Here is a 27,160-nt window from a genome sequence, read left to right as displayed (position 1 = left end):
TCCCATCAGAGAGAAAGCACCAGGGAGCTGAAATTTCACCCATATGAGGATAACATGTCACGACCACTTAGTTATCACGCTACCACGAGCGCCGTCCTGTACAATTGCCAAATAGTGCTCCTGTAGTCGACAGGGGAGTTTTGGATTTGAATGAGAACACGCAAAAAAAAAAAAAAAAGAGGAAGAAAATCTGGAAGCAGTGAAGAAGACTTAGAAGAGAAGTGAGTCACGGTCATGTGCTTGTGGGAGAGTCGCCACTTCCTCTGCATTGGAGGATGCACAACAACACCTGTCGCGCACAAAGTGACAGTAGCCTTACACGACAGTCCAAATATGGGCGCAAGTCGAGGCAGTGATGACAGGAAGTGGGTGGGGGGGGGGGCTGATGTAACAGCTGGAAAGCCGACTCGACTGAATGAATGTTGTTGTTAGGCCACTTTGTCTCGTTGCGTTTGGACTCGGACCGGTCCACGCCCACTCGCTGACCTACATTACTTCTTTCCTCCTTCCCTCCCTCGGCATAATTGAGCTGACTCCTCCCCCTTTTCCCTGGTCCAACCTTTCCTCCCCTGCTTCGTTTCTTCTCTCCTCCTCACGCAGCAAAGAGTTCCAGACTTCCTCTTTTCCTCACCTGGCCTTCTACAAGTAATCCTTCTTGGCTCACATATCTTACTCCTCCATATTCTTCAATATCCACTTGGCTTCTTCCTCTACTTGCCAACAATTCCTCCTCTTCAAGACTGCTCTTTCTTCAACTTCTACACCTCTAAAGGTCTTCCCTTCTTCTCACATATTCCTCTCCTCCTGCTCACATTCTTCACTATGACCCTCCTCACTTTCTTCCTCTGGCCAACAATTCCTTCATTTCTAGTCTACTTCTTATCCTCTGCTCCTGTTTCTTCACCTGGTCTTCTACTCCTCTTGAAGACACCACCTCTCAGATGTTACTACTCAGATATGCCCACATCCTTCACTGACCTCCCCCCTTCCTCCTCTGACCAACAATTCCTTCAATTCTAGCCTACTTATCCTCTGCTTTTGGTTCTTCCCTTTGCTCTTCACGCCCCGAGAAGTCTTTTCATCTTCTTTCAAATATCTTACTCATTCATCTTCTACACATCCTTCACTGTTTCCCTCCTCCCTTCATCCTCGTGCCAACAATTCCTCCTTCTAGCTTAATTCCTATCCTCTTCTCCTGTTTCTTCACCTGGCATTCTACTCCTCTAAAAGTTTCCTCTTCTTCATGCATATCCTGCTTCCTCACATTCGTTATTTCCTTCTCTGGCCAACAATTCCTCCTTGTAGCTAAACTTACATTCTGCCTCCTCTTTCTTCATCTGTCCTTCTATTCATCTCAAATTTTCTCATTCTCTCACAGTCATTAATCTTCCCCACATTCCTCCTCTGGCCAACAATTCCTTCTCTTCTAACTAACCTCTCGGGTCAAGCTGCTCTTTCTTCATCTGGCCTTTTACTATTCTAAAATGTCTTCTCCTCTCACATAGCGTTCCCCACATCTTTCACTTATACCCTTTTCTCCTCCTCCTCCTCTGGCCAACAATTCCTCCACGCTAACTCCTTGTGTCGTCCAGCTGCGCGGAGAGGGAGATGGCCAGATGTGCGCCGGAGTGAGCGTGAACAAAGAAGTCAAGACGGCATGATGATGATTGTCAACGGCGGATGTGGGAAAACATGTTTGTGTCGCTTGATTGTTTGCATAGACAGTAGACACTCACGCACACACACACACACACACACACACACACACACACACACTTGACTGTCTGCGCTATGACAGGCAGGACTAATGTTAGCGTAGGAGCAATAACACAATTAGGATTCCTCGCATTTCTCGCTCCACACGCATTCGACCTCTAATCCCACCTCCCTCCCCGCTTTCCGCGTCTGCTGCCTAGCTACACACCTCGGAAACAGGTTGATGTGTTTATGATTGTTTTATAGCTGTAGCTGGTGTGTAAAACTGTGTAAAGAATACTAGCCGTGGTGGGGGGAAAACGCAACTCAACAAAGTTTCGCACAAAAAAAAACTAACAGTTTTCATTAAAAAAAATTTTGAGTGATAGATAGACAGACAGACATTTGCTATTGCTATATAGCTAGCGAGATATATTATATAGCTAGCAAATAGATGGATGGATGTAAGAATAGATTTCTTTCTAGCTAGCGCTGTATAGCTAACTATCTTAAGTATACTGTATAGCAATAGCTAGCGAATGAATGTATTGCTCAATCTAGCTAGCTAGGTAGCCAACTGAAGCTTGATTTACTGCTAGTTTACGCTAGGTGGTTAGCTTGTTAGATAGAGATAGCTAGCGGACAAACAAATGGCTGGATGGATAGATTGCGAGCTAGCTAGCCAGTGGGAGCTAGCTTTGTTTCTAGCTAGTGCTTTATAGATGGTTTACTTGCTAAATAGAGATAGGTAGAGGACAAAAAAATGGCCGAATGGATAGATCGCTAGCTAGCTAGCCAGTGGAAGCCAGATTTGTTTCTAGCTAGTGCTACATAGATGGTTTACCTGCTAAATAGAGATAGGTAGAGGACAAAAAAAATGGCCGAATGGATCGATCGGTAGCTATCTAGCCAGTGGAAGCTAGATTTGTTTCTAGCTAGTGCTACATAGATGGTTTACCTGCTAAATAGAGATAGGTAGAGGACAAAAAAATGGCAGAATGGAACGATCGCTAGCTAGCTAGCCAGTGGAAGCTAGATTTGTTTCTAGCTAGTGCTACATAGATGGTTTACCTGCTAAATAGAGATAGGTAGAGGACAAAAAAATGTCCGAATGGATCGATCGCTAGCTGGCTAGCCAGTAGAAGCTAGATTTGTTTCCAGCTAGCACTACATAGCTAGCTAGCGGTCTACCTAAATAGATAGATAGCGGACGGACGATACACACAAACCTGGGACTGAATGTCAACACTGATGGAATGATTTGGCGCGTTAAACGAAAAAATGACAACAGAAGGTTCAACGATTTAGATTCTTCAAAGTAGTACCTTTAGATAACAGCTTTGCACATCTTGGTCGTTTCTCAGTCATCTTTATGATCTGGATTATCCTTTATGACCCGGCATGACCTTTGGTTCACATCTTTAAATTTTTCATAATTAATAGCCTGAATTTCTTCATGCGTTTTGGGACTATTTGAAGTTGAACTGGTACTGTAGAGTTTTTGGGTGCGATCCGGCCCTTTAAATGTGCTCCTTTTGTACATGTGACCACTGGCAGTAGCTCTTAATGTCTCCGTTTCCATACGTGTGTGTGTTTGGATCCTCTCTCGCCCCCCCCCCCCCCCCCCCCCCCCCCCCCCCCCCCCCATGCGCGTGTATTATATAAGCGTCGTCTCTTCCTGAGAACGAGGCCGCCGCCGCCTCCTCTTCTTCTTCTTCTTCTTTGGAGCTGCCGGCGGGCCGCTGAGGCCCCGCCATCGGGCTTTTTCCCGGCAGCCGCTTTGGAGTCAGAGCACCGTGTTTTGACAAGGAGCAGGAATGCGAGGGAGGCGGGCTCTTTCCAGGAAGTGCATGGCAATAGCCAGGGATTCTTTTGGCTGCTCTGGGCTCCCTGGAAACCATGGATTTTAATTGGAAGATGACCACCGCTTTTTTTCCCGCTTGTAACCTGTTGCTGTTTTCGCACCCTGTGAAGAAAAATGTTGCTAAATGGCAGGATTCTTTAAGAAGACTTATGATGGCTTTAAAATGGGAAATCTACCACATTTTTTGTTCTAAATATGTTCTAAAATATGTTCATCTCAGGGGGCGGCCGTTTGCCACTTGCTGTCCCCTGAAGATGACATCACAGTTGCGCAACGCTCAGGTAAAGTCCAATCATGACTCAGCTTGCGAAAGTCACATGACCAAACTCAAAACAGCTGAGGTGTGTTTGATGACCCGAGCTCATAAAGTAACTGCGATGTCATTTTCGGTGACAAAATGGCCGCCCACGAGATGGATTAAAAACAGATGGATTTTTCTTATTCCTTTACCCTGTTAGAACAAATTATTAAGAAAAAAAAATTCTACACAGGTATACAACCAAATTAGGAGCGCTGCTCTGATTGGTCCATATTTATATGAACAGTAAATAGAATAAATAATAGATAAGTGACTTCTTTGACCCGTAATTGCGATATTTTTCACCCAATGTTTTTGATTGTATGAATATATTACACAGGATTTTACAGGCATCAGCCATAAGCTCCCAAAAATTATTTTCTTCAATCAGTCTGGACAGTTATGATTTTCATGGAAAAAAAGAAAGCCAACAAACATTTATGTAAAAGGTTTTATTAATTAAAAAAAAAGTCCTCTGGAAAATCTTGAGACATAATAATAAATCCCGATTTTAAATCAGATTTGAAATAACTTTAACATTCATAAATTGTGCATGAAGGGTTTGGCCATTTATTTGACCATTTTTAGCCGTAAAAAATATGATTTTGTCTGATTCATTCGATGACTAAATTGTTTTTCATAGTACAAGTAATACCTTTTAAAAACACATCTTTCTACTTGCTGTTGACTAAAAATGACATCACTTGTGCTCAAGGGCTCCAGTAACAACCAATCATGGCTCACCTGTTGGTCATGTGATGTTCATAAGCTTAACCGTGATTGATTAGTTGTTACCTTCAGCGTTTTTAGCGTCATTTTCAGTCGACAAGTGAAAAAACGCGATTTTAAAAGTGTTATTTGCACGTGGAAAATAATGTTTTTTAAATAACCCATTCAATCCCAAAGACGGAATTTTACGTTGTTTTTTTTTTTTTCCAAAATCTCGGTGTGATGATTCAGCTCATTTTTCAATCCCTGATTTGAATCCAATATTTTTTTATTGAATGCCCGGTCCAAGTGCGAGCCTTCAAAAAATAAAAAAAAATAAGAAATTAAAGACCGAAGTCACTTTGGCATCTGTTGCGGTCGGTATTCCTCGAAACCGAGCTTGATGAGAGCTTCGTACACATGGCTCCTTGTTTAAAGGAGGCAAAGTGCTGAGGACATCCTTTTTTTTTTTTTTTTTTTTTTCCACCTCCCGAAGCGGGACTTGTCCGGACTCGTCGGCCGGCGCACTTTTTAGAATCCCTGGCATGTGAAAAAGGCAGCAAATGAAAGAGTGAGGTGGAGAGCAAAGCTCTATGAAAGAGTCATCCAGGGAAAGTATAATTGCGACCGGGACGCCCTCTAATCTGCAACGCAGCTTTGCGAGGCCCCGATCCGGATGGTTCCGCTCGGCGCGAGCCGGACCGCCCTAGTCAAAAACCAGCGGTGGACTTTTTTGGGATTCGGATTGACGGTCCTACTTCCAACATGGAAGTTATTTTTTCATTCTCGCAGGTTTGTGTTAATTTTGTGGTGTGTGTCTGAAGGGAAGTCACTTTGTTGGGTTGACGCGTGGAAAGGGGTGCGAAAGATTTACACTCAGGACTTCTCCCATCCTATTTTGGTTTTTTATAAGGCATTCCATGCGCTAGGGTCACCTCACCGCCTGATTGCCGAAAGCAGTTGTCGCTGTTAGACGTGCCGCGGTTTCAGGGGAAATTAAAGCTAAGGTGTCAAAACACTTTTTGGTGGGTTTAAATGCGCACGTTTTTTCATGGTTAATTGCTACGTTCTTAAATCTATGAGGTTTTATTCTGAAAAATCCTTTTAAAGACGAAATCTGCGAGAATGTGACGTATATTCGCCAGTTCCGACTTAAGTCGCTTCATTTGTTTCATGATACTTTAGTTATTTAGCTGTTTACTTACTTAAAATTGTCAACAAAATAATTTTTCGGTGACATAATGACGCCAGTTCCAATTTTTATAGCTATATTTAGAGCAATAAACTTAGCCTTGCTAGTTCCGACTTACGTAGCTTCATTTTTTTATGATACTTTAGTCATTTAGCTGTTTTCCTTAGCAAAAAGTTAACAAAACTATTTTTCGTTATAAATCTGAGAGACGCTGATGAAATGACGCCAATTCCAATTTATATAACTTTATTTAAGGCAATAATATTAGCCTTGCTAGTTACAATTTACGTAGCTTAATTTATTCCGTGATACTTACGTTATTTAGCTGTTTTCCTTTGTAAAAAGTTAACAAAACAATTTTTCACTGTAAATCTGTGAGATGGTGACGTAATGACGCCAGTTCCGACTTATATAACTTTATTTGAAGCCATAATCTTAGCTTTGCTAGTTCCGACTTACGTAGCTTCATTTATTTCGTGATACGTTGGTTATTTAGCTGTTTTCCTCAGTAAAAAGTTCAGAAAATTATTTTTCGCTGTAAATCTGTGAGACGCTGATGTAATGACGCCAGTTTCAATTTATATAACTTTATTTAAGGCAATAATCTTCGCCTTCCTAGTTCCGATTTATGGAGCTTCATTTATTCCGTATTAATTTCATTATTTAGCTGTTTTCCTTAAAGGTTAAACAAATGATGCCAATTCCAACTTATATAGTTTTATTTAAAGTAATATTAGCCATTTTTAGCAATAAAAAAATTGATGACAAAATTGTTTTTCATGTACAATTAATACATTTTAAACAGATTTTCCTCACTTGCTGACGATGTAAAATTACGTCACCTGTGCTTGAGGCTCGAGCAACGACCACTCATGGCTCACCCGTTGATCACGTGACACTCACAAGCTGAGCTGTGATTGGTTGTTCCCCGAGCCATGAGTAGACATTCTGAAATATAATTCAACTTTAATGTATTGACGCGTTTTGAAGTCCATACTTTCCATTGCCTTTGGCGAGATCTTTTGCCCCCACCAAGATGGCCGACATTGCATCACAGCGCCAGCAAAAAGAAGTTGCAGATTGTAAAACTTAACAGACATAGACAGCTATTGTTAAAGCGGCGTTTTTGAGCGAACTGAATACTATTTCACGTCTGTTAAATCCAAACGCCATTAAATTACGTTGCGTTAAATCCGAATTTTACTGTATTTCTATACCCTATCACCTTTGTGTGTAAAAAGGACATGTGATGATTTCATCATTTTTTTGCCCTTGTTTGCATAAACTTGAAATTCACCATCTTTTCTCCATCGTTTTTTTTTTTTAAAGCATTGTTTGGACATTTTAGCTTTTTTTATGCTTTTTACGTTTAAAGTGAGTCGCATTTGCATGCAGTCAAAGAAATGCCCGTCGGCCGCACAGCTTCACCTATTTTGACTAAAAGCGGTCTCCGTTTTTAGTTTATTGTTTGGTTTTCTATGAAAGTGCGAATTAGATGCACAGCTGAGCTTCCAAATTACAGTCATGAAATTTTCCAGGGTGTCCACAGGTCCTTAAAAAGCCCTGGTCATCCTTAAAAAAGACATTTAAAGTTTAATTCTGTACCTCAGTGGTCTTTAAATGCACAATAAACAAAGTTGTTTTTTTTTTTTCGAGGGGTGGGGGGTATGTTGCTCGCCCAGTGGTCGTATATATCGAAGAGGGGGGGTGTAAAGTTTGATCAAAGTGGCCTGAAAATGTCTTTAAAAATTCTACATTTGAGGAAGCAAGAAATTTTAAGTCTTAATATTTACCTTTTTTCTTTTTTAAAATGAATTAAAAGTAAATTCTCTGCAGTGTTTGCTGGGTTTATTTCTATCATTCAAATCGATTAAAATTGAAATTGTACAGAATAATAGAAGAAATGTGGGGTTTTTTTTGGGGGGGGGGGTGGGCATACTCTTGCCCTACTTTTGAGGGAATGTTTTGTTTGGGCTTCCAGTCTTATCTCACATGAGTGAAACGTCTGGAATGAGAAGCAGGGGCGCTTCAGATGCACTTTTCTGCCCCCCCCCCCCCCCCCCCCCTCCCGAGAATGTTGGCAGAAATCTTGCCGTTTGCATTCCGCTTCCTCCGTTTTTCAGTGCCGATGACGTAGCATCACTGCAATGTGCTTCTGGTCTATGTGGGAAACCTCCAAAACTTCCATCTTTTATAAGTCCTCCCTCTGTCTTGCACAAGTGTGTGTGAGTGTGATGTGTGTGTGCGTGTGTGTGTGTGTGTGTGTTCCCTTGAACACCGCATTCCTTTCCACCCTTCTTTCCCTAAACCCCCCTTTGCTGTATCTCCATGTCTCCTCCACTCCACTCGGCTAAGAAGGTACTCACACAATCTGATCGTGTGTGTGTGTGTGTGTGTGTGTGTGTGTGTGTTTGCGTGTGTGCGCGAACGAGAGAGGGTCCCTCCTTCACTGAATACCTTTTGTAAAAAGAGAGTGGCTTGAATGGGAGTGGTGTCGGTGGCAGTTTCCCACCATATTTAGAAGCTCCGCCCCTCTCCCCTCCCCCATTTTTTTGAAACGCACACAGAAATGTGTATTACCTATTTAATGGCTGCAAACATGAAAGTTGGCAGCCGATTGGTGGTTGGAGAGACTTGACTGTGTCCCGTGTGTGTGTGTGTGTGTGTGTTTGGTTTTTGTAGCAATGTGGGGACCAAATCTCTGCTTTGTGAATAACTATTCAAATTTATGGAGTCCGTGAAAGTATCTTTGTGTCACATGAGCACAGGTGAGCTGTGATTGGTCATTAGTACATCTGATGTTATTTTCAGTCAACAGCAAGTAAGTGTGCCTGACTAATGAATAATTTAGCTATAAAATCGATTATAGACACACAATTAACTAAATCAATCACAAAGATGTTTTTATACATCTTTACAAAGTCTAGACAATGAATCCCAGGTATTTAAATGTTTTTTTTTTTTCATATATTAGTGTAAAGAGAGACCTCAAATTACTGCATAAATAATAAGGACCGGAAAGTATGTCTTATCCCCTTGAACGGTACGTAAAAATACGTCTTTGGGATTGAATGAGTGAAGTTTTTACTGTGATAAATGGCCCCATTGAATATTGGTCAACATCACAAGCTCTCTGCATTATTATTATTATTATTATTATTATTTATGCATCACGGAGAATACACGTCTGAGAGTATTGTTCATTATCTGTCTACTTGTGTTGCTCCACCGTTTATTCATCTGTGATGATGATGTAACCACAATCATGCTTTTAAGTCATAAATTAGCCATTTTGTCGGTGTATTAAATTAGTCCGTAAAAATGACTTGAGTTTATGATACGTGCGCTTCGATTTGGGCACGAGCAAGATGGCGTTTGTTTTTCTAAATTTTCTGATTTTTAATTATAATACATAAGACATATTTTATTAATACAACTTAAAAGTAAACACACGTTGAGACACTCAGAGATGACCTCATAGTTGAGTACGAGTATTTTTTATTTCCCATGCAAAACTGCACGTAGTGGGCCTAAGGACACTTCTAAGAGCATTTACAGGAAATACTGAGAAAAAAAAAAAGGTCAAGTCCTACTTAGCCTGAAAAGGAATAGGTGAGCTTTGTCTGGTGGATGTGGTGGTTACTTGCTCTAATCTCGTTTTGTTGTGTCTGCTCCCATTAACTCATTCAGTGCCAAAAACGCATTTTTACATTTTTTTTTGTTTTTTTTTTTCCATTCAATCCCAAGCATACATGTGTATTTTTTTCAGTTTCGCCTGATGCATTAAGGTATTTGATTACTTTAGGTACCAAACCACTAAAGTAATTGATTACTTACAATAGGTACAAAGTACTAAAAAAGATTACCTAATTTACTCAATTACTAAAAGTACTAATATCATTGATTAATTACATTCCAGAAGGTACTAAAGTAATTGATTACTTTAAGAACCAACATACCTGTATTTATTGTAGGTTTTCAAATACTAAAGTAATGCATTGAATTAGTTACATAAGTATCTAAAGTAGTCAACTACTTAAATGTAGAAAGTGATTAACACTTAATCACCTCAAGTATTGATTACCTACAGTAATCAATCACTAAAAGTACTAGATCTAAAGTAATTGATTACTCAATTCATCAATTACTTTCGTACCTTTGGGATCTAAAGTAATCAATTGCTCTAGAAGGTACTAATGTAATTAATTACCATAGGAACGGAAGTACTAGTATTTATTTTACGTATTCAATTACCTAAAGTAGTCAATTACTTTAATTTTTAAAGTGGTTGATTTCTACTTGACTACCAGAAATAATCAATGACCTAAAGTAATCAATTAATTTATTTAAAGTAATCGATTACTTATGTTAGGTCCTGAAGTAATTAAGTACTTAAGTACTAAAGTAATTAAGTAATTAATTAATTAATTAATTAATTACTTTTGGAACTAAAGCACTAGTATTTATTTTAGGTATTCAAATACTGAGGTAGTGTATTATATTAGCTAGCTTGGTACTGAAAGTAGTCAACTACTTTTCTTGTATAAAGTGATTCATACTTAATAAATATGTTATCGACCCCATCGACTACTAAAAATCGGTATCGACCGGGGGAAAAACATGCCGGTATAACTCGATATGAAATTGGGTCATTTTAGACTACAGAAATTTCTGCTTGTTTGTGTTAGCTTGAATGTAGCTTAGGGCTACTTATATGCTAAGCTAACATTCTGGCTTGTGCGTAACCTCTTTCTTTTCGTTCGCCTCCTTGCTCTCCTTTTTCCTGGCCGCGCCGCAAGTGGTGTTCCCATCTGTCTACGATGTGTGCTGGAAGCCGCACAAACGTGCGTGTGTGTGTGTTAGTGTGTGTGTATTGTGCGTTGAAAGCAGGATGGCCGGGCCGGGCTGGGAGCGGGGCTCGGCTGGAGAAAAAGACTTTGCGGTTGGAGCGCGGCGTGTGTTTAAAAGCCTTAAGGAGGAGCCAACACGGCAAGGGTGATGTTGCCGTGTGTGTGTGTGTGCGTGTGTGTGTGTGTTTATGCTTCAACAGTGTGAGCCGCAGCTGTGTGATCTACTAACCTTTTTGAAGACCTTGTTGGTGCAAGAGGATGTGCGGCTGAAAGCCAAGATGCAGAGTGACACACAGCTGTGTGCGAGTGTGTGTGTGTGTGTGTGTGTGTGTGTCTGGGGCGGGCTAATATTTTGGCTATTTCAACAGGTTGTATGAATAAGTCGGAATATTAGAAACACCGGTGACAATGATAAGGGTTATGTTTATTTTTACTAGGGGGGTGCGTTTATTTTCGCACAGACAAACGAAAAAGTGTTTTTGGTATTTTAATGCATATCGACATCTGCCTTTTTTTATTACCGTATTTCCCCAAATATAGGACATACCTGTGTATAGGGCGCACCATTCATTTTTCAAATTCTGGTGATTTTTATGTTAAAAGTGCGAAGCACAGTGAGAGAAAAACGTGTGTGGGTTAGTGCGTGTGCGCAGGAGAAGTTTTCTGCGTTGATTTCGAAATCCCAAGCAGTATAAATGAAGTGTTTTTGGTATTATCAAGAAAATATCTTTTTTAATGCAATAAATATCCTCGGTGTCCTTCAATTAATATCAGCTTATTATCTGCCTCCTTGACTACTGATAGGTATCAGTATCGGCCCTGAAAATAAGCATATCTATCCCTATTTAAAAAAACATTAAGCTTACGGCTTGTAAGGCAAGTTTATTTGTGTTTTTTTTTAATAGCCACGTGTTTGTTTTGCTAACCGTAGCAAGAATTGTTTATGCTGTGCATGACACTTTCCCAAATGACATGAACGTCAACGGCTTTGTACACTTTTATTTTGAAGTAGATCCCAGCATTGTGTTACTTGACTCATCACTAATGTCAACACTACATTGTTCTGAAAACAATTACACTAGCTAATTATGCTAATTAAAAAGGCTTAATTACACACTGACATTGTTTTATACGCTGCCTGTTGCCAGCAATTAGCATTGGCTCAGATATTAGCAACTAGCTGTCAATGGACACAGTCGCTGTTCCTACTGATCACTTTTTAATAAATTAGGCTTACTCATGTGTCATTACAACTAGCAAAAATTGCAACTATGGATTTGATGTCACTTTATTTCATAAACCAAACGGAAAGCGATTGATCTGAAATCTCACCAGTGAAATTATCTGATCCATACATATATATATATATATATATATATATATATATATATATATATATATATATATATATATATATATATATATATATATATATATATATGAAATATCTGATTATACAATGATTATATGAAATTTTCTGTAGGACACCTGAATAGCAAAATATTCAAGATGACAGCAAATTTCACATGAATAGTTTTCTTCCTGTATTAAATAGAAAATAGGCTTGGCTTAGCCACACTTGTGGCCCAGATCAATGGAGATACATGACATCCTGTTCACGCATATGTGGCTGACTCATGTTTTTCTTTCTCTGTACTTTCCCAGGTAGGGCAGTTGAGTGAATTTCTCCATGAATGTACGTCACAATGATGATGACAGACCAGATTCCACTGGACTTGGCTCCGCCGCCTCTCCTGAACGGGGAGGTCCCGCTCATGCCGCACATGGTTAACGGTGACGCAGCGCAGCAGGTAAACACGCACAAACGCATGCACGCACACTCATTCTGCCGGCGCTCTCATTTGTTCTCGAGCGCGACACGCCGCTGCCTCCGGTTGCGACGCGCGCGCACAAACACGTGCTCTAATGGGTGCTGCCACACTGAAAAAAATGACTTTGTATTCTTAGTGCCCGCAGAATTGCACCGGCATAAGACAAATGGCCCCTCAATTTAGTGGAATGCCAACAGTGATGCCACACTTCTAGACAAAGACAAGAATGCTCTCACACACACGCAGGTTTTTCTTGTGTTGGGCAGCCAACGAAAATAAATGTCTCGTTAACTCATGCAATACTAAAGAAAACAAGTTTTTTTTAAGTACCCAAGCATTCGATACGAGATACTTATTTGGATCTTTTTCAATGGTTGTCAGTGTTTGGCTAAAGGTTGTGTGTAAGTATGGCTGGCATTCAATTAACTACTGAAGTATTCAAATTCTTCATACACACACGCATATAATGACAAAATGTCCCCACAAGGGAGGTTGGCTCGCAAGGGGGCTCCCACACTAACACTGAAAGACAAGAACACGCACACACAAACAGAGCAAAACTCAGCACAGTCACTTCTAGCTGAGTCACATCCTGTCGGACATTTATAAAAAGTCTATTTTTAGTGTCGTTACAAAGCGCTCGTGTGATGTTTGGGGCTATTGTTGCTTTTAATAGGAGCAAATTACACAATTTAACCCCCGCAAAAAATCTTTGCCTGTGCTGGGGCTGCTTTTTTTCACGATCCAGGCCACGTTGGACACGACTGGACAATTGGGGTTGCTGGGGGTGTTTTTGGCAGTTGCAAGGTGTACTTAGTGGTACGAAGAACACTTTTTTTTTTTTTTTAAACTTAAGAGCCCTGCAGCCTAAACTTAGTGTGCAACCGGAGATAGAGAGCAATGATTATACACATTTATCTATCTATGTGTGTGTGTATATATTCAGTCTGACGGCGTGTATGTCATCTTCCTGAGATGTAAAGTTTGTATAGAGAGTTGGCAAACTTGGATTTTTAAAATGGAATTGAATTATATAATTTTTAAAATAGAATGGAAAAAGTCCTAATTTGCATGGAAAATAAGAAAAAAATGTATGAGCATGGATTCATTTGGAATATTTTTTTTTTTTATGTGACATGGAAATTGTCGCTATCATTAGTAGGTGAATTTTAACAACATAATGTTTTTTAAATTAAAAGGGGAACGATGGTGTGACTTTTTTGAACGTCATCTGAAAATAGGGAATTTTTATGTGAATATTAGTGGTGAAGATTAGATTCTTTTTTGAATGCCACAGGGAAATTTTTAGTGGGAATTTTTTTTTTCTATGGGACATGGAATTTTTTTGCACATCGTTAGCAAGGTGAATTAAAACCGCAGAATGTTTGAATTTTACATGGGAACAGTGATGTGAATCTTTGTTGAATGTCAAGAAATTATAGGGAAATTATTTTGTGGAATTTTTAGTGCTAAAAGTGTGGATTTTTTTTTTTTTAAGGAAGCATGGAAATTTTTTGCCTTGCTAATTGTTAGCAAGGTGAATTAAAACAGCAGAATGTTTTTGAAATTTAAATATGAACATTGATCTTTTTTGTTTGCCATTGGAAAATTATAGGGAATTTTCAGTGGAAATTTTAGTTTTGTTTTTTTTTTCCTACGGGACGTGGAATTTATTTTTTAGTTTTTTTCACAAGTTGAAAAAATGTTTCCAATTTGACTTAAATGAGGAGATTGTTTTAATTTGGAATGGGGACAGTTTGAATTTGTTGCGTTGAACGTCCCTTTTGCAAACAAATGGGAAAATTTTGATTGAAAATATCAATTTTTTTAGAAAACTATGCTATTTGGGAATGAGAAAAGTTGAAATTTGTTCCCTATATGACATAAATGATTATACCGTTTTAAATTGGAATGGGAATAATTTGAATTTTTTGAACGTCGCCATCATGAACGAATGGGAAAATTTTGGTTGAAAATAGTGAATTTTTGAGAAAACTATACATTTTGGGAATGAGAAAAGTACTACCAAGCAAGGCGTGAATTTTCAGAATCGGTTGAAATCGTAACCAAGCGCGTCGGGCGAATCGTGTGGAACTAGATGCCGGTCGAAACGCTAAGCGTGTACGCCGGCATCTGCAATTTAAGCAGTTGCATCAGTCCACATTGTCTCCGCCCACATAGTCTGGCGAAGGGGTTTTCTCATTCCTTAGCCTGCGCGGGTCACCCTGCGCTCAACGGTGGTTCCCATAGCAACAGCAGCCGCCGCCGCTGCAGTAGCAGACGGCAGGAAGTGTGCGCGTGTGCGGGGGGGAAAAGGAGCGGCTCGGCGCTGCGATGGGCGAGCACGCCGACTCCAAGCAGGATATGAGGGTTCTTTTTTTTCCCGCGCCGCACCTGTAGCACATAGCGTGCGCACGTGCGCGTGCGATGGAGGGTCACCTGTTTCATGTCTGCAGCCACGTGTACACCCTCAACCATCTGCACGCCGACAATATGACGGTAAGGCGGGGACGCGCTTTTAATGACCGTGTTATGTCACCGCCGTCCGTCAGTGGTCCGATTGGACGAGATGGTTTTTTTTTTTTCTACGCATACGAACTTATGAATGTGTTTTTGGCAGGTTATCCTGGTACAGGTGAACCCGGGGGAGACGTTCACCATCCGGGCAGAAGACGGCTCGCTGCAATGCATCCAGGGTCGGTATTCCTTGCCGTTTGTCACGTTGCCATGGCGATGCCAGTTTGCGTGTGCGTGCGTGTGCATCGGATTTTTCAGACAGGCGTAAGTCTTAAGGAACAGGTGTATTTTCGGAACTTTTCATTTATAGCGGCCCCCCGCCATACGACATTAATCCGTTCCATAGTTTGAAATGTAAGGCGAAATTTTCGTACGGCGGGAAATGGAAACCTATTGTAATTCGCTAATGCGTGCAAAACCCCGGGTAAAAACATCATATTTTATATACGTATTAAAAACTTGTAACAAAATAGTATAGTATGTACTGCTTATATATTATATGCATATAATTAAATAACATCATAAACAAAAAATATAGAAAAGCCACAAGTCTGTTACCGACATTCTAGTGATGCATTCTAGTGACATTCTAGTGATGACCAATACCAGACCAGCGTCCTCGTGACGCCGACCAATAGCGGACCAGCGCAGTAACGCATATAGTGAGGTATGAACGTGGTTGACTCGCGCGTGCACACTGACCGCCAAGTTTAAATTTCCAAATGATTACATTTTTAAAAATATGAAACTGGTTGAATCGATTGCTTTGTTGAAGGATCATGAATACGTTAACATTTTAAAATTTTTTTTTTTTTTAATACGGACCCCACTTTGAGAACCAGTTTTGTATTATGAAAAATACGGTACATTGGTACACTCTGCTTTATGCAAGCGCTCCATTTTCCAACACCCTGAACGCATCGCAGATAACTTGAACGTGTTCATTCATTACAATAGTGATGGAAACCTTAACTGCTTTCTTTGTGTGAGCCACGTCAAAGCCTTTGTGTGTGTGTGCGTGTGTGTGCGTGTGTGTGTGTGCTGGGTGAAATTTAAGCCGGGGATTCCCCTTAATCTTGCATCACTGCGTCTCATATTGATGATGTCAGCAGAATCTTAGTTTTGAAAGAGTTGTCTTGTTCATTCTCTTGGGGGGGGGGGGGGGGGGGGGGTCCTATTGATACACTTATTTTTTTTTTTTTACAGAACTTTATTGAGTGTAGAAATCCCAATTTTTACCTGATACATGCCAATGACTCTCGAGGTCACTGTTTGAATTTCAAATTTAAGATGCACATTTTCTAAAAGTTTAATAAAAAAAAAGGACATTGTCTAAAATTTAAAATAAAAAAAGTGATGCAAATTAGTAAAGTTACACAAAATATGTGAATTTGCATGTTTTTTTATTTGTTTTTAATATATTTTTGTGTTTTTGTCAAAACAAATATATGTGACTATAGATGTGAAATGCATGAAATTTCATTTTTTTCAGAATTTTGTTTACTGTAGAAAACCCATTTTTACCCGTTTACTGTACATGCCAATAATCCTCGTAGCTTACTGGCAAATTTTCACAACAAAGATGTACATTTTCTAAAATGTGTTTATTGTTTTTAATCGAAAAAAAAACGTACATGGTCTCAAATTTGTTTAAAAAAATTGTTTTTAAAAATATTTTAAATAAGGCAAAAAAATTTTTATTTTAACACAAAAATATGTGAATTTGCATGTTTTTTATTGTTTTTTAACATATTTTTTGTTATGGTTTTGTTTTTGTCTGAAACTATATGATTATATACGTGAAACACGAAATTTTACAGTTTTTTGGTTTTTTTTGAGACCTTTATTTACGTTAGAAACCCCATTTTTACTGGTTTACATGCCAATAAACCTGAACGATGACATACATTGTCTAAAAGTTACCTAAAAAATTAAGTTGATGCATTGTTTTTTAAACACAGTATGCTCAATATATGCAAATTTGCATGTTTGTTGTTTGTTTGTAATATATTTTTATGCTTTATTTTTATTTTTTTTGGGGGGGTAGTCTTGAAGCACCCTACAGTTGACACATTTTTGCACCCCTTGCAAGTGTGAACACATCCTGAATAGTTTTGGTCCTCCCAGAGTCTTCAATATTTACGAGCGCACGTGGCTCATTTGCCTGTGAAAAGTTTGCGAGCGCCCTCCAGGTTATGCAATCGTATTTTTCTGAGGAGGGAAAGATAATAAAATCCCGTGTTCGCTCCAAACTCGGTTTGAAGGCAACCGCCCGTTATTGGTAATGAGCTGCACTCGAGAGCTTTACGTGTGGATGTGTGTGGCCTCGGTTTTCATATAAAGGATCTTATTTTGCGTCCATCTGTGCACGTTTGCACGCGGGCGAAAACAGAGGCCACTTTATAGAAAAAGCCCCCCCCTCCCCCCCAGGTAATTTTCTCCCCCGTTTCGCTCTCACACACAAGAACACACAAATTTGCACAAACACGGAGGTTTCGGGCACCGAAACGATTTTTACTTTGGGTTTGTCTTAAAAGTGACGCTGCCAAACACCACCTACCATTAAACCTACTGACCTCTTTTTTTTTTTTTTTTTGGAGTGTGTGTCGGTCTTCCATGTGTGCGCGTGCATGTGTGTGTCCCTCCAAATGAACTCATTCACTTCCACCGACAACTATGAATGTGAAAGATCCATTTTTTGTTTGTTCATTTCTGAGACTCCCGCCATGTATAATTCGGCTTAGTTGTAGAGAATGGAAGAGAAAAATAAACACACGTGTGTTCGGCTATACTTGTGAGGACTTCCATTGACTTTTTCCTACACCGTAACTCTAACCTTAACCATCAGAAATTATTATCTAACCCTTACCGCACCCCTGCTAGTTTTTTTTACCGCACAAGCTCAAATTGAACATACATAGCATAGCATTAATCAAAAAAAAAAAACATGCTCCGATACTACAGCACTGATACTATGTACTCAAGCTTGATAGCCATTAAAATCTCTGGATATCTTGAGTTGGAATCGTATTAGCCGCGTAAAGATGCTTAACCCTCGTATTTTTTTTCGATGACAATTTTTTAACTTTCTAACGTTTTTACGTGTTTCATCAAAGATAAAGCAATGGAAAAATTACAATACGGTGGTGAAATTTCAGGTGGAATGTTAAAAGAGGACTAAAGTCAAAAGGGCACAAAGATCTTATCTGTAAATGTTTCAGATTGGCGCTTCGAAAATTACCGACTGGAACGTGATATAAATCCAATTTTTGTCCCATTGATACCATTATAAATTGTCATTTTCCATTTACTGCACTGAAGTGATAAACTGCCTGGTTGAATTCTGTTGTTATGATTTTTTGGACATTCATTTTTCTCATAATGACATATAAAGTAGTATAAAAAAAATCCAATTTTCTTCTTTTCAGTCAGCCAGGACAGTTACAACTTTTTAATTTATTTTTTACCATTATTTATTTATTGATTTATTTTTTTACTCACTTTTTTTTAAAGATTTAATCGGGTATCGATCTTTATTATTGTACCATTTTGCCTCTTTGGAGGATTAAAAAAAAAAAAAAAAGTTCCGCCTGGTAGAAATGTGTCTCCAGGCCAGGCCTCTTATCTGCTAATTAGCATCACCGCCCACCCCAACTCATAGGGTAACCCCCCCCCAAAAAAAAGACCATTCCCCAGAGCTTTCCCACACTCACATCAAAGGGCAACACTCTGGAGGGTGTGTTCCAGCACCCCACTCTGGAATGTGTGTGTGTGAGTGTGAGTGTGTGTTTTTACAAGGCTGTGTTGGTTTACTGCGTTGTTTGCTCTTTGTTGGACTTTTTATGGGGGGGGGGGGGGTGGCATGCGGGAGTTCGATGGAAGTCGATGACAGCAGGAAACTGCGACCAGGATGTGACATCATCATCATCATGGGTTTATAAATGACTTATGGAAAAAATATCGTCAAATTTATTTATCAAAATTTCAGCAAGAAATCTAATGTTCTGTTTTTTTGTTTTTTTTTCAATCTTCAGGATCTTTTAAAAATGCCAAAATTTCACCAATGACTGAAATTGTTCCGCACAAAAATGTTTTCAAGAAAAATTGCTAATTAAAGACATAAATAAAAGTATAGTCTTGACCCAAATTATTCACAAAAATTGTCAAAAAATACTGTATTAGTTTCATTTGGGAGGATTAAAAACAACTAAACAATAAACATGAGAACTTTTTGAAACCGATGGGATTATTATTTCGGTAATCGTTTTCCAAGTCAAATCAGATGTTAGCAAATGTCTTATTTTGATCCAACAAAAATGCAAATTATTTTTGCCAAAGACTGCCTAAATCTGAGAATTCATTCTGAGAAGCTTAAAACGATTACTCGATTATTAAACAGTTGTTGCACGATTTGATCATTGATTATTTGTTGATTATGAAAGTTTTTTCTAACATTTTTTTACCGAGGTTTTTAATATATCTCATTTCTAAACATTTTTAAAAAAAGTTAACTAAATGACCAAACACAAAATGTCCTCAAAATGGACAATTGCGATTTTCTTGTGCAACATATTTTCCTCCCTTCTGTTTTTTTGTTTTTGTTTTTTTCAGAGAATGTTTCTCCGTCCCCTCTTCGTTCCTCCTGGCTTTTATTTATTTATTTATTTATATTTAGTCTTCTTCTATTTTTGTCTCTCTAAGCTGGATGATGCTTGCTTTTGCCTTTTTTTTTTTTTTTTGCCTGAGTCTGCACTTTTGCGCCTTCGTGGCTTTGGATAGAACGTGTGGAAATAGCTGCTTGAGAGAGACGTATTGTGGAAAATTTTGCGTTTTCGATGGCGCTAAAGACGCTCACGGCACCCACGTACGCTACAAAAAATACAAAGTTTGTTCATGTACAGGAATGCAGTATATATGCAAGATAATGAGCGAAGATGATGGCAAAACATAATCTGCGCATGATGGATGCCCTTTCCTTTTAAACGGGCAACAAACATTTCTTTCTTGTGGCGAGGACAAGCATGCAGTCATTTTTCCTCGCCGCAAAGTGATGACTTCAAATTAAAAAAAACCAAACAAAACCACAGACGCCTTTCTGACATGTCAAAACATGTCCTCTTTGACGGAGCCGTTTTGAAATCTATGACGTGTAGCCAGAGACTTGAACTAAAATGGCAGAAGATATAACAACAGTAACGCACACTCTAAATATTAATATTATGATTATTTATCTGTTGTTATGTTTGTCTATATGTAGCTAATTTTCTAGATAACATTCTATCTAGCGAGCTAGCTTTCTATCTCACGTTATAGCTACGTGGCTAGCTTTCAATCTATCTGGTTTGCTCTATCGAGATACCTTTTGGTCGTTCTGGTTAGCTAGCCAGCAAATTAGCATTCTATTACGTAGCTAAATGTCTATCTAGCTACCTAGCTTTCTTTCTACATAGCTTGATATCTATCTAGCTTGCAAGTTAGCTTTCTATCTGGCTAGATTTATATTTATTTTGCAAGCTAACTTTCTATCTAGCTCGATTTCTATCCATTGTCAATTGATCGAGCTAGCTGGCTTTCTTGCTAGCGAGTTTGCGTTCTATCTAGCCTATCTATCTAGCCTTCTAGCTAGTTTTCTATCTACCTAGCTAGCTTTCTATGTATCTTGTCAGCTAGTTTTCTATCTAGCTAGATTTCTATTCATTTATTGATGGACCGATCTATCAGTTTAGCTAACTTTCGAGCTAGATAGCGTTCTATCTACATGGCTAGATGGTTTGCTTTCAATCAAATAGCTTTATAACAAACATTCCGAGCAAGCTACATTTCTATCTAGCTAGCTAGCTTTCTGTGTACAGCATCTAGCAAGTTAGCTTTCTATCTAGCTCGATTTCTAGCCATTTATCGATCGACCGAGCTATCAATTTAGCTGGCTTCCTTGCTAGCAAGCTTGCATTATATTTACATAGCTAGATAGTTAGCTATCGATCTAGCGTTCCATCTACAGTATAACTTTCTATCTTGCGAGCGGGCTAGCTTTCAAGCTACCTAGCTAGCTTTCTAAGTATCTTGCAAGCTAGCTTTCTGTCTGTCTGTATTATAATTTTTATTCTTATCATTATTATTAGTAGTAGTATTAGTGTTTGTTTTTATGAAGGATAACAAAAGTCATAGAATATTGGTTTGGCTCGTTTTCATAATCTTTTATCAAACTGGTTTGATGTATTAGTTTTCGCAACTAATATTACCACACTTAGTGACCGGATGAAAAAAAAACAAACTCCCACGTCCCGCCCTGTCGCCAATTGTAAAGCCAATGGGACTTGATTGTTATTGGCCGCCCTGCCCCGCTCTGCCTTTTGAACCCGATGCCCTCTCGGCGACGGGCATGAAGAAGCGGCGTTAAGCCAGGCGAGCCTCGCGGAAATCAAAACGCGGCAGGAGGAAAGGTAAACAGAAAAAAAAAAAAGAATCCGAGAGAGCGTGTCTGGTCGCGTCGTGGGCGAGGCCGCTTCCTTTTTTTAAACGGCGCTGACCCCGAGCGCCCCCGCCGCCGACGGTCCGGGCCGGTCGGCGGCTTTCCTGGCCCGCTTTCGGGGCGAGCGGGCAGGATGTTGGGAGGGATTTTGGCGAGGAAGAGGAGGAGAATGCTGCTTCTGTCTTCAAGTGGGCGAGGGAAATCTTTTCCTGGGATGAAATTCCTCACCGCTTGACTTTTAGTCTACAGCTGGGGATGTTTGCCCCCCCCCCCCCCCCCCCCGCCCCCCTTTATCCTTGTCTTGTTTTAATTCAGCCCCACAAAGACTTTATGCAACTTTATTCCACATGCCCTCGTTCTTTTCCAAGTAAACTCCTGAACTTCTAATTTATTCTATAATGACTGTGATAATAACCATAAAAAAATCGAGAATCCAAAGATTCTTTCACTGCAACTTAGTTTTAATTTTAAACAAGATATACCATTCAAGAATTGTATTTGAGTACATGCGAAAAAAAAATTGTTGGTTATTTTTAGTCATTTCCATGTATACAAATAAATATTTTTTGTATTTATATATATATATATATATATATATATATATATATATATATATATATATATATATATATATATATATATATATATTTATATATATTTATTTATGACCCATATATATAAATATATATATATATATATATATAAATTATTAGTTATTAGACAAGTTTTATTGTTCTCTTTTTTAAGATTTATATTGTTCTGTTGTTGAGATTGTATTTTAATTTTTTTATATCTTATCTGCTGATTTTTCTTTATTTTTGTTTATAACTTTTATGATTCTAACCCTGTAAAGTTATCTGTCTTTTTATGTTTCGTCTACATTTTGATATAATAGTTTAATACTAACAATATTTTTAGTAAAACTTATTACAAATTTAAAAAAAAAATGTATTATATTTCTTGTGAAATATAGTATTGTGATGACTATAATTATCACAATAATTTCACATTCCAACAATGTTTGTTGCTTCTTCCAATGTTTATTTGTTTTAAAATGTATATTGTTTTTTAAGAGCTCCCTTTTTAATTGACTTTTTGCCTGGCATGATTTATTCAAATCAAATAATATTATCAGCATTATGTTGTTAAATCTAATTACAAGACCAATACTTTGCATGTAACAAGAAAAAAAAAAGTTTGGGGATTTTTGACAGTTCCCACATGCGATTGTTTGTGTGGAAGTGTGGAAGTGTGTGTGTGTGTGTGTGTGTGTCTGTGGGGGGGGGGGGGTGTAATGGAATGAACTTTCTGTTGTTCCCCAGTCGTCTTTATGCCGTGCATGCTGAATGGGGGGGGGGGGGGGGGGTGCTCTGGGAAAGTCCCTGCTCAAGTCGGACTTGGATGGACTCCATCACGCTGATGCTTTGGGAGTCTCTCGCACAAAAAAAAGGACAAATTGGCGATGCGAGAGCAAGGCGGGCACTTTGATCGTGACTCATCTCAAAGGAATGGGGGGGGGGGGGGGGGGCAAAGGGGCGGGGGTCGTCCTATAGCAAAGCTCTTGGTTTTTACTGGGTCAAGATTTGAGCAGGACAAGCAGGAAACGATTATTGGACTCCTCCGAGTGTGTTTACTCGCCGACAGCTGTTGCGCCTCCTCGCTCGACGCGCCCGCTTGACTGATTAGGAAATGGATATAATGAGTCATCATTGGCCGCCTGGATCGCGTACGTTGTCGCAAATGGTTTGGGGCGGACCAATCAAGTGTGTCGTCCGACAGCAGTCCAACTGGAAGTTCACGCAAAACTAAAAAAATTGTCCAAAAGAAAGAGCAGCGTGACTTTGTTAGCTTAAGGCTAACGCACAAGCAAAATGTCATAGGCGGGCTAATGAAACTAGCATTGATGTCACCAACTGTTTAATGATTGATAGTTGAGTGTAATTTTAGTAATAACTAATGTAAACAGACATAAAAATGCTCAAACTTGGCATACGTTCTTTATCCTCTGCGAAGAATGACACACATTACTTTTTGACGATGACATTTTACCAAAGAAATATGTTTGTACCATCAAACAAAGAACATCTTATTTTTTTCAAATCAAGTTTAAAGTAATAAACCCAACATTTATCGAAAGGTTTTTTATTTTGTCGTACGTGGAACTTTTAGTCCAAAAATTCAACTTGGCGATAGTGCAAGACAAAAATCAGTTGCGTAGTTTATCAGTTTATTTTGCCAAATAAAACGTGATTTTTGTCAATGTACGGGCTAATATACGAAAAATAAATCTTCAATTTGGTGACGGTATCTGAAGATTTCTGAGAATGGCAACACGATTATTTTTTAATTTGGACATATTGAGAATAAAATTGTTTTACGAGCAAAAAAAAAAAAACAAGATTTGTTAGCATAAATGCTTGCTCAAAAAGTTTCTACAATCTTCCCAATGAGAAAATTTCCCAAAACATCATTTTACAATGTTTGTTTTCAAGATTAAAGAATTAAAAGAATCTTGCGATAATTACAACAGTAAAGTCAGAATATTTGATTGAGAAAAATTCCCGATTTTATGAAAACGATCTCAAACAAGAATTACGTAGAATTCCATTCGTCAAAGTTACCGCTTATACCAAAAATGCTCTTTTACCTGCCAAAATTCTCAGAATTATTCGAAAAATCTAGTTTTCGCACGAAAAATTAGAACGCTATTCCGAATTCCGTGAAAATCCTCGTCGTTTGCAGGTGTGCCGAGCGTAATTTTTCCGAGTCTGCGAATGTCAACGTGTTCCAGAATTCAAGTGTTTGCTTGCGTCGGCGGGACCCCTTTAAAAGTTTATGCACAAGCGTCCAGGTGTTGCCTTGCTTTTGTCTGCATTTTTCTTTCTCAGACATGTTTGTCTTGGTGTATGAGCGCCTTTATGTGTAATTGTGTACACATCTGTGTGTGTGCAGCTGGGCTGTGTGTGTGTGTGCGGATATGTGTGTGTTTTCGGAGAGAACAAAGCAGAGCGGCTGAGTCCCTCCAGACGTTACGTTGCTCTACTCTGGAGCGGGCCCACCAGCAAGTAGGTCGGGGGGGGGTGCAGAAACGGCCTCGCGTTTTTCAAAGGCGTCAACACAAATACTTGACATTGTAATTAGGGTCACGTCATCGGAATTCGCAGGTCGATCGCTTATGCTCAGCTGATGGTTGTGAAAAATATCGGATATTAAAATTGGTCCTAATTTTGATCTCAGGCGAAGGAGAATGCTTTTTACTGTGTAAATATACACAATCAAACAATTACCGTATTTTCCGCACTATAAGGCGGACCTAAAAGCCTTAATTTTTTGAAAAAAGCGGATGGTGCGCCTTATAATCAGGTGCGCCTTATATATGGATCAATATTGAGATTGGGATTCGTAAAAGGGGAATGAAGTGATAAAGTAAGCTTTACCTGTTCCTTTTGTGTGTTTACAGTTGAACAAGTTTGCTTATATTGACATTGAGTTATTATGCTATTGAGAGTTATTATTTGAGTTATTATTGTTATTACTTTGAGTATTACTATATTGTGATTGAAAAAGTTTGAAAATACGTCATTGATTGAGGGTGTGCCTTATAATCCGGTGCGTCTTATATATGTAAAAAGGTTTAAAATGTCATTAATTGAGGGTGCGCCTTATAATCCAGTGCGCCTTATATGTGTAAAAAGGTTTAAAATATGTCATTAATTGAGGGTGCGCCTTATATGTGTAAAAAAAGGTTTAAAATATGTCATTGATTGAGGGTGCGGTTTATAATCCGGTGCGCCTTATTTTTAACCTTTTTACATATATATGTCATTAATTGAGGGTGCGCCCTATAATCCAGTGCGCCTTATAGTGCGGAAAATACGGTAAATAAATGTTTGGTTTCTTTCTTTCATTCAAATTTGAATGGTATTTTACTCAACTCTTGTGTAGTATGTCAGCCATTTTTGAGTCATCTTCTTCCATATCATTCTGATAGTATTTTAGCCAGTTTAGCCGTTTTTGTCATGGTTTGTTGGGTTGTGGGTTTATTTTGAGGGGTTCTGTTTCTGTTTACGTTTATAGTTCCGGTTTCTGCCCCTGTCGCGTCTGCCTGCGTTAGTTTTGATTTAGTCCACCTGTCTGTTACCTGCGCCTCGTGTCCTCCAATCTGCTCCCTTTGCCTGTTGTCCCTGCCCAGCTGCCATGTGTTAGTTTGATTAGTTTGTGAATGTATTTAAGCCTAGTGTCTGTTACAGCCCGTGTCGGATCATTCTGTCACGGGGGAGTACGGCGGTTGAGGAGGCCGGCATGGTTGCAGAGGAGGAGGACCCAAAAGCAGGGGAGCGTCGGGACAGGGGGTTGATTAAATCCATTTATTTATAAACGAACGGGAACAAAAGCGAGAAAAACAGGACGGCAAAAAACTCGAACTAAGGGCGCAGGCAGGCTGGCAAAACAGAAAGCAAAACACTATGGACAGGCTGGCAGGAAAACACGGAGCTGAGGGACTCGGGGCAAGACGGGACTACGAGACAACAATACGATAGAGACAATATGACATGACGTGACAGAGACAATGATCCGACACGGGCTGTAACAGACACTAGGCTTAAATACATTCACAAACTAATCAAACTAACACATGGCAGCTGGGCAGGGACAACAGGCAAAGGGAGCAGATTGGAGGACACGAGGCGCAGGTAACAGACAGGTGGACTAAATCAAAACTAACGCAGGCAGACGCGACAGGGGCAGAAACCGGAACTATAAACGTAAACAGAAACAGAACCCCTCAAAATAAACCCACAACCCAACAAACCATGACACGTTTTAGCTAGTCCTTGCGGATGCTTTCTTCACGTCGTCTGCTATATGACGCGCTTATGTTATGAAAGCGGCTCAGAAGCAGGAATGTGCTTACACATCCCTTACACACACACGCGACAGGTAGTCTGCCACAATTGAGCTTACAGTAAGACCCTTTGTGCAAATTCTGCAGATTATTATTTACATTCCCAAGAAAATCTGCGACTCGCTCACATTGCACGAAGACTGCCAATTTTGGCCTTTTTTTTTTTAAGTCTGCTGCCAGTTTTACACACTCACGTATGGCATTGTTACCCGGGGCGTAGGAAGTCCCCCAACTTCCTCCTTGGCTGCCCTGCCTCATATCCCTCCATATGAAAAACTCAAGTGTGTGCATATTTGCGTTCTTGTATTTGTATTAAGTGTGGCACCACACTTGACACCCCACCTTTAACTGAAGGGGACATTTCTCTCTTAAGGGACTATTTTACAATTATGTGTGTGTGCGCGCTTGTACGTTTGCGCGCGGGTGTGTCATAAATGTCTAATACCACTATTTTGCAAACCTATGCCAGTACAAGTACTCGACTATTGAGTAGTCATCAATGTACTGTGTTTGTGTGTGTGTGTGCGTGCGTGCGTGCTTGCGTGTGTGTATCGTCAATGTCTGATACCACTTGTTCTTATACCGATACCAGTAAACGTTTTCAACTCTTGAGCAGTCAACAGTCTATTGTGTCTGAGTGTGTCATAAATATCCGATATCACTTTTCTTGCGGACCGATACTCAACTCAAATCAAGAATCCATAATGTTTGAATGTGTGAGTGCGCGCATACAGAGGAAGCTATCATGGGAGCGCGTTGGATCTCGGGGCTCAGGGGACAGATAACATTACCCCGCTGACGCTTACATAACTTCCAGGCAATGCCA

At 39.3% G+C, this 27,160-nt stretch overlaps 1 protein-coding gene across 3 annotated transcripts in view; it reads left to right on the top strand.

The window, feature by feature from the left end:
- fndc3ba (fibronectin type III domain containing 3Ba) overlaps nucleotides 1–27,160 on the top strand; it is an 81,094-nt gene that overhangs the window by 16,179 nt on the left and 37,755 nt on the right. For 2 of the 3 annotated variants that reach the window (XM_088432486.1, XM_088432485.1), the window contains exons 2-3: nucleotides 12,273–12,418; nucleotides 15,060–15,135. In XM_088432486.1, the coding sequence (XP_088288612.1) occupies nucleotides 12,302–12,418; nucleotides 15,060–15,135 (193 nt within the window). In that variant the 5' untranslated portion in view covers nucleotides 12,273–12,301. Of the gene's footprint in view, nucleotides 1–12,272; nucleotides 12,419–14,783; nucleotides 14,939–15,059; nucleotides 15,136–27,160 lie in introns of those variants that run through there. The other variant, XM_088432487.1, reaches the window with a different exon arrangement.

Source organism: Hippichthys cyanospilos, chromosome 14 (assembly GCF_059441005.1).
Source record: "Hippichthys cyanospilos isolate Australia breed blue-spotted pipefish chromosome 14, RoL_Hcya_1.0, whole genome shotgun sequence".
NCBI classification, from domain to species: domain Eukaryota; kingdom Metazoa; phylum Chordata; class Actinopteri; order Syngnathiformes; family Syngnathidae; genus Hippichthys; species Hippichthys cyanospilos.
Note: the sequence above shows the minus strand (reverse complement) of the source record. Positions and strands in the feature narration are given on the sequence as shown.